Here is a 9,035-nt window from a genome sequence, read left to right on the forward strand (position 1 = left end):
AGATCCACAAAAACCTCCAGCAGCAGACACAGGAACAGCTTCTTGTTGTCCTACTGAACAGCTGAACTGTACTTTTATCAAACTGGACATTACATCTCACATCCTTCGTTTAATCCCTGAACTTGTCACTTTATTTAATCAAGCTGGATTGTACATTGCAGTCAACCTCCAGTGTTACATGATTAAATTATTTTGATGTCACGTTTGATTTTTTGCACTGGTAACCATTTTTTGGTCCATAGTACAGTCCATATTTCCTTTGTACAGTCAATATTTCGTTTCAAGTTTTATATCCCAATTCAAAACTATTATTATTCCATTCTATAAAGAGATTTAATTTTTTTCTTTTAATTTTATTACTACTTTGTTCATTTTGCATTTGTGGGAGCAAAAACAAAGACACATCTTTGAATGCTGCATGCTTTGCTAATAAAGTGATTCTGAGTTTCTGATACCTATCTACCTCTAGCAATATACCAAATACAATGTAAACGATTGTGTATTTTACCAATGAGCCATGACGCACAATAAACTGCTTTAATCCCTGCAGAGTGTCGGGACATATACAGTAGTAGTAATGTCAGCTATGGCGCCGCCTCTCGCCTGTAAGACCGCATCCAGGGCTTGAATTACTCATGTTCAAGGAAAAGGAAAACGAAGTTAAGGCTAGTAGCTAGTAGCCTGTAACTTAGCTATGAAGCCCTGCAACAGCTAGCTACAGTATAGCTGGCGAACACTCAGCGCCTGCAACTAACTTTGCTATATAATTTATTAGAGCTGTTAAACATAACTGCGGAGCAAATGGTGAGCCAAATGGTGCATCAATATGCGACGAGTTGGGATTGCTTGACTATGATTTATGCGCTAGCGTTTTGCTATGCTACATTGCTAAATAGCAAAGCTAACGTCAAACCCTGTAGTTAAATTGGGCCTTTTAAGGATTTGATATGTGGTAAGGCTAGGACCATAATAGTCTGTATGAAATGTTAATATGCTTGTGGTGTGTTTAATGTGTGCTTTGCTTCAAAATAGTAGACAAATAGCAAAAGTCGTTACGGTTTAGCTTGCTAGCTAGAGCTAACGTTAGCATAGAGAATGCTACCCAGCTGTTATAGTTATTATCCACTTTGTAAAACAACTCTTTTTAAGCTGTCAACAGTTCCTACAGCTCTCCCTGCTGTGACCACTGTGCAAATGTAAAGATAAGATAAGCTATCTCTGTATGTGTTTCTGCAGGTTTATGAGACTGTGCAGCCATGGGTGACATGAAAACCCCAGATTTTGATGATCTTTTGGCTGCTTTTGACATCCCAGATGCCACGGGGTTGGATGCTAAAGAGCCCACCCAGGAAAGTCATGAGGAGACAGAGAGTCATCTGAAACACACAGGGATATGTCTGGATGACAGCTTATTGAGTAGCCAAGCTGTCACTACAGCAGATATCCCTGCTGTAAGTGTTATTGTGAAAAACACAAGTCGCCAGGAGTCATTGGAAGGTTTCGGTGATGGGCTTCACTCAGGTCCAGAATTGCAAAATGGATTCAGGGGACAAGGGACTTCCATTGACTCTGATGAGACAACTAACACTGGCTTTTCCAAATCATTTGTCTCTGCTTTGAATGGGGAGAGCTCAAGAGAGCTTCTTGGAAAAGCACCTATTCAGCACAAGCCTGATGGAACACCAATATTTTCCCAGTCACTTTCTCATTTTAGTCCTATCTCCAGTCCTGAGTCTGAAGACACACAGTGTAGTAGAGATGAAATGCATGCAAAACAAGAGAGACCCTGTTTCCCAGAAGCTTCAGTTTTGGTGGAACCTTCAATCCCAGACAGTCCAAAAAAACTGGACCTCAGCATGTTTGATGAATGTCCAAAGGACTCTAATACTCCTAAGAACACTCAAAGGAGCAGAGCAGAAAGTGCTAGCAGTGAGGAGCCATCTGACATTTGTGTCAGTAATGAAACTGATAAAACATCTAGAGCACACTGTGCCCTTCCCCCACCACGTGGTAACCAGAACTTGATTGAGACCAACTACAATTCAGGAACCCCAGTGGATGTTCCCACCTCTTATCCACATGTCAATTCTCAGACATCTAAATTATCCTCTTGCCTTGAGGCTCTGGTGGCTTTGAATGCTAGAAAAGATCCCAGCGAACAGACTAACCCCAGAGAGTCATCAGCCGTTCCGAATGACTGCATGAAATACAGCCCCAAGGTGCCTATCTCCCCACGAAGTCCCAGAAGTCCACTTGAAGCTGTGAGACGGCTGATGAAACCATCTGACAGCCCTGTAAGCATCTGCAGTGATAGCAGTGGCAAAGCATCCCCTGCTGTCGCATCTGGATCACCCCCTGCCATACCAAGGGTCAGAATTAAAACCATCAAAACCACATCTGGGCAGATCAAGCGCACTGTCACCAGTGTGCTGCCCGATTCAGAAACAGATGAAGTTCATTCTGCCTACGAATCCTCTCCATCGCAGAGTATGATGAGTGAAGATTCTTACTGCAATATGTCACCTCATCAGTCTCAAAGTGCAGCTCTAGAGAGCACAGTTGGATTGCAGACTAAAGGAACCCCAGTTAGTACATCATCACCAAAACTTTTACACAACAAATCGGAGGCAAACTCCAGAAGGTCAGGCATGATGGAGTCTGCAACAATTTTCCATAATACTAGTGGTCCTGTCAAAAGATCTAGTGCACATCAGGGGCAGAAACCAAAGAGAGTATCAGCTACAGCAGGCCATACAACTAGCACAAACTTCCTTCCCAAAGCAATGCACTTAGCTAGTCTGAATCTTGTCCCTCACAGTGTTGCTGCCTCAGTAACTGCACGGTCCACCTCTCATCAACAGAGCCAGCACACGCTCTCCTCAACAGTGTACAGCACTGTCCCACTGGTGCATCAGGTCAAAACAGCCAACCCTTGCCCACGAACCTCTATTCCCAACACAGCAGCAGGAACCTTAAACAGGCTATTGAACAACACCAACCCTGTGCCTACATATGTGCCCAACCTGAACCCCCCTCCGGAGAGCAATATCAAACTTCCACCACGCGGGTACTGCTGCCTAGAGTGCGGGGACTCCTTCGGGGTAGAGAGGAGTCTTGCGTATCATTACAGCAGGAGGAGCGTTCACATTGAAGTAGGATGTACGCACTGCGCAAAGACGATGGTGTTCTTCAACAAGTGTGCGTTGTTGGCACATGCACGGGAGCACAAGAACAATGGCATGGTGATGCAGTGCACGCAGCTCCATATGAAACCCATAGCAGAGGAACACATGTTTGTACCTCTGAGTGCTGAACCAGTCAAAGGGGACTCTTATGCTACACCAGCACCCTCACCTAAAAATCAACCCGTCATGCCCCTGTATCCAGACAACGTCATCCGCCACAGACTTCGTTGCCTGGAGTGTAACAAGCAGTTATCTGACTACAGAGCACTTGCAGGCCATTACCAGAGGCTGTCTGAAGATATTGAAGGATTAGTGAGTTGATGTTTTATTGAAATAGTAAAATATAAGGCTTGCAATATTCTTTATTTTTGTGATTGTCAACAAATCCCATGAAAAGACCATGACCAACAGTACTTTAGTCTGTCTCTCTATATGTTACGACTTCCACAGCCTATCTGTAGTATTCAGCATCAAGTCTATTTGTTCCTACTGAAGAAATCATTCTAACAGATTAGTTTTGCTAAATATAGTGCTTTTTGGGGGACTATTTTCAGCCGATGATTTGTGTGTTTTTACAGCAGCGCAACAGCGTATGTGGGATTGACTCAAAATAAACTACAGTAGCCATGGTCATTTAATGAAGGAGCATGTCAGCCAGTTTGCACGGTGTGACTCACTGATGTGTTTTTAATAGTTGTTGGAAAATAATGGAGCTCTGTGGCACAGATTATTAAGCTACATGAGTCTTCGGTCACACCGGCAGTACTTGGTTGTTTATGGTCATTTAATAGAAATTTTTAAATGTCACCAGACTTATCGTTTCCAGGCTCTGTGACCAGTATTGTTCATGTGTCTTATTATCTTTTTTATACTTTTCTCTCTTCTTTTCTTTTATTACAGATGTGTAAGGTTTGCTCAATGTTGCTACCCAACAAGTGCAGCTTCAGAGCTCACCAACGCATTCACACACACAAGTCCCCTTACTGCTGTCCCGAGTGTGGTGCCCTGAGTCGCTCGGCTGACATACAGAAGCATGTCAAGGAAAACTGTCTGCACTATGCACGCAAAGCATGGTACAAGTAAGTGACCGTGTATGAAAAGCAGGTCTTATTAAAAAAGTATGAGTGGTGTACAGTGACAGTAAAGCGGCATTATGCTTCCTTTTCCTCCAGGTGTCTTCACTGTGATATGGTTTTCAAGACCATTCAAGGACAAAAGACTCATATCGAAGAGAAACATTGTGAGGTCTTGTACAAGTGCTCCATCTGTCCAGTTGCCTCCAAGACCTCAGACAGCTGTGAAGTTCATCTGAAAAATAAACACAATTCTAGCAAAGTGTCCCCTCAGTAAGTGAACATCTTGTGACCTGACTGTTAAAAGTTGCACATTTCTTTTTACAGTCCATTCTAACCATCATCTCTTTGTATTGCAGGTTAATCTTTAAGTGTTCATGTGAGAAAATCTTCAAGAAAAAACAGTTACTGTTTCAGCATTTCCACCAGGACGCCAACAAGCGTGTTGTGTGTATATTCAAGTGTCCAGAATGCAACTCAGTCTTTCCGCAAAAGCAGCTGTTAATGCAACACTTCAAGGTTTGCCCTGATTATATTTTTCCTCTAGAGAGATCTTTAGTATATTTGTCAGCTCAATATAAACTCCCTGCAAGTAATCTCTTGCATCCCTGCATGTATTTGTGGGTTGGATTTCATGTCTGAAGAGTTTAAACATGTATCCACATATTTGTTTAGCTATTTCATACTTGAACCTTGCATAATGAAAACAAATAGCAGCTGCCTGGTGATTTCCATAATTTCTGTGAAAACTATGTTAAAACTGTGCAAGAAAGTGATATTTCATTTTGATTAGACTTGTTCATTATTAGCTCAGCTACAGTTAATGTTAGTTAATATGCAATACCAAGCACATGATGCAGAAAAATCAACATGGTAAATTATGAAGTTACTTAGTCCAGCAACGCTGTCAGTCTTGTTTCACTACACAGGCAAAAGAATAGTCAGATATCATCTGTATTAAATCATATGTTTAAAGACAATAGTATTGTTATGTTTTATCACTTTTCATGATTTTTGCCATGTATTTTCTGTTTTGTAGAGCGTCCATGGAGGAGACATGAGACCGGAGGCAGAGAAGAACAGTAATCAAACAGTCAAGAGTGATTGGTACCAGGATGCTCATTCCGTCCAACAACAGAAGGGTCACAACCCTGTTAAACACACAGATAGTCCCAGAAAAAAGGCCGAGCAGGACAGCAAACCTCGTGTGAAGCCAACCGGCTGGACATGTGGGGAGTGTCTCCAGTGGTTCCCTGAACGAGACTCTTATGTTTCCCACGTGAAGACCAACCACGGAAAGGTGAGGGATCTTTTAATTCCCCATGCTGAAATGAGTTTGTGTTGAACCCAAACATTGAATTGCTGCTGCTCACTCAAATACATTTCTTGGCTCCCTTTCTCTTTTATTATGAGGATATAGAGTAGTGTTGGGCAGGAGAACTACAATAGATAAGATAACACTTTATTGAGTCCTGTGGAGAAAATTCACGTTTTACAGTAGCTGAGTGACAGTGAAATAAAAGAACCAAAAAAAAATAAGAACAAAGTCCCAATTTTCTTAATACATACTTTTCTTTCAGCCTGCCTGAAAGCTATAGTAACATTTAACAGACTGAGTTTTCGTGGTTCTTCTGAGTAGTCACCCTGGTTGAAAACACTTTAGCCAACTACTGTCCTTTCAGCGCATTGTGTGCTGTGCTGCTGTAATGACAGTAAAAACGGTAAAAGATGATGAATGATTTACTGTTCCATTTGAGGGCTAGGCGGCTTGGTTATATAATAATAAATAATAGTTCTAAGTGCATAAATACTAAACTGACTAGACTTAATGGCTACCTCATACCCCAAGTTAGTAAGTGCAATATAAGTTATATTAGCGTGTTGGAAGATATCCTTGTGATTTGTCATGGTTGTGTAGTCACTCCGCTCAATTCTGTTTTTAATGTAACTTTTTTTTTTTTCAACTGTAAATGAAGAGGTATCCCTGTCGACAATGTGAGCAGTCTTTCAACTCTACAACCAGTTTAAGAAGACATATTCGCAATGACCACGATGGAAAAAAGAAAATTTACACTTGTTGGTAAGATTTGTATGTTTGAAAATGAAGAAATTGCCATTAAATCAGTAAATTCCAGTTCATTATTGGCAACTGTATTTTATTTATTTATTTATTAATTAATTAATTTATTTATTTATTTTTACCCTTAAGGTATTGCACAGATACAAAGACAATATTCAGGACGAGTGTGATGTTGAAGAACCACATTAGTCTTATGCATGGAATCAAAAATCCTGACCTGGGCCAAATGCCAAAAACATCCATCCAGGAGTGCAAAACGGCTTCGGGCAAGGTACGTATTCAATATTTCTTAACATAGATAACAAACTAATAACTGCAGGTACAAATGCAAATGTTACAAATCCTATTGGACATCATTTTAAGATGTGTGACTTTTTTGATTTGCAGGGGCTCATATTACGAAAACCTGCCATGGGCACACAGGAGGAGGGGCAGGATCGTGCTGGCAGTCTAGAGGCTCCTTCAGCAAAGCGACTGAAAACTCAGTTCCGCTGTTCAAAGTGTGGTTTCATCACAGACGACGATACGCAGTTCCAGCAGCATATACCTCAGCATAAAACTGACGAAAACACTCCTCAGTGCCTTCACTGCGGCCTGTGTTTCACATCCGTGCTGTCTCTCAACAGACATCTTTTCATCGTACACAAAGTCAAAGATCCCGAGGAAGAAGAGAAAGGAGAGGTTAGAGATAAGAAGCAGCCAGTTAGATCAGCAGAGACCGATGAGGTAAATGACTTGTTACCGGAGCTAAATGAAACTCAGTCCTCACAGGCAGGGGAGCCAACAAGTCTGCAGTGTGACAAGACCGCGGAGTGTAATTTAAAACTGAGCACTCACTCTCAGACACAAACGGTCTCTCTACGGTAGTGAGAGCCACCTCGACACACCTTTTGAAGCTGCTTTCATAGCTTCAGTGTTCATGTGAAAGAAATAAACAACGCTCGATGTTCTGCATGGAGGTGGTACAAAGTCATTGGGCTTTTTATTTTTTAAATTCCTCCTAAGATATTCAGAGGCAGTGCAGCACATTCAAACGGTTTCATAAAGAACATTATTTTCATAAATAAGAGGACTTATTGATAATCATTTTTCAACTATTTTTATTTAACTTTGCATGTTGGCAATATATTCCTCTTGCCTTTCAGACAGCAACATATTACAGCTTTTATTTTTTGGTCTTTTTTTTGAAAAAACAAATGTTCCATCCACCCCGACAGGAGACTGAGGAATGTCTGTTAGTTTTTAGGTCTGGCAGTGATTGATGTCACAGTGAAGTGGTGGATTTTCTCCTTTGTAATCAACAGCAATTTCAATTGCTTAAATATTGTCTGAAGTATTTAATGCTACACACTATTACCTGGATGTGATCCAGGTTACTGTTTATTATGACATGACAGTGTTGCAATTAATTTGCAGTACAAAGCTAGAATTTTAGTCGCCATTTATTGCAAAACATAGTATAGTTCAATATTCATTTAGAAGCAGTACCTCTGCATTCATACTAAACAGTTAATCTAAAAGGTGAGAGAAAATACAGGCTTGGAGTTGCCTTGCTAAGCAAAGCCTAGTGAAGTTAGGCTACCGTATATGCAAGAACAAGATGCTTTTGACTATACAAGCATTCTGAAATGCTTTTGTTTTCAAGTATATTGAACTGAAATGTTTGATTTGTGGGTACATGTGTTGTCCCAGATCTGGCCTTTTTTTTTTTTTTTTTTTTTTTTTTTTTTTTTTTTACACGTTTTGTTTCTTTTTTCTTGAATGAGTGTTCAGTGAAAAGGAGGGTTATCGGATGTATGGTTCAGCAGTATTGAAAATACCTCAAATTGCCAGAAGTGTATTTTTCAGGCAAGTGAACGGTCAATGTTATGTCAAATCAGGGTACATTGTTTTGGGTAATCCAGATCAGGTGTGAAAGTGACGTTTGATGGCGTATTGGAGTCAACATTTTATAAACCGGGACCTGTTAACATTATATTTCTCATCATCATAATAATAATAATAATAATAATAATAATAATAATAATAATAATAATTATATGAGTAAGATGGAGGAATTTGTTAAATGCATGATCACTTAAGAGCTCACAATGATGGATAGCTATTGTTGGCAGGTTCTGATTTGTAAAGCTGCACTTCTTGTTTTGTATTGAATACATGACAGTACCTACCTCCGTGGTAAAAGGCAGTGATGAATAATTAGTGTTGAAATGTTGAAAGGCTTTGAGGAGTTGCAGATAATCTCAGTGCAATGTAAAATTAGTTTATAAAATGTGTATTATCCCACATTATTCAATTTTATAAATTATTTTGGGAATGATATTAAGGCTATATGGTCATATTGACTTAACTGGCAAGTGAACTTTACTATGTAAGTGCTATGTGAGTTCTTTTCTTTCTCTGTAATCTTGAGTTCTTAAATCACCATACTGCAGCTGTTTGTCTGCAGAGGCTGAAAAGAATGACTTGTTCACGACTTGTTCTTTTGTAGTGCTTGTTGAAAGACATTTGTACTTTTGATACTGTGTACAGCGAGGACTCGTGTAGGAAAGTAACCTGTGTACATACAGTAGCCAATGAACCCTGGATTCACAGCATTTCTTAAGCCATTACATCTATTCAGCATGCAGTGGCCCATGTGCCTTGCTGTTATGTTTACTTAAAGTACTTACAAATAAATTGGTGCATTTAATTATA

General features: G+C 40.1%; 1 protein-coding gene across 1 annotated transcript; it reads left to right on the plus strand.

Moving 5' to 3' along the window:
- Nucleotides 1-642: 642 nt before the first annotated feature.
- On the plus strand, nt 643-9,035 carry znf592 (zinc finger protein 592). The gene is made up of 9 exons (XM_067589754.1): nt 643-804; nt 1,237-3,497; nt 4,086-4,264; nt 4,358-4,531; nt 4,618-4,777; nt 5,298-5,558; nt 6,235-6,338; nt 6,468-6,609; nt 6,726-9,035. Exons 2-9 carry the CDS (start codon nt 1,257-1,259, stop codon nt 7,203-7,205), a joined length of 3,741 nt encoding a protein of 1,246 aa, XP_067445855.1. The 5' UTR covers nt 643-804; nt 1,237-1,256; the 3' UTR covers nt 7,206-9,035.

The sequence above is a fragment of the Thunnus thynnus genome, chromosome 5, assembly GCF_963924715.1.
Source record: "Thunnus thynnus chromosome 5, fThuThy2.1, whole genome shotgun sequence".
NCBI lineage: Eukaryota > Metazoa > Chordata > Actinopteri > Scombriformes > Scombridae > Thunnus > Thunnus thynnus.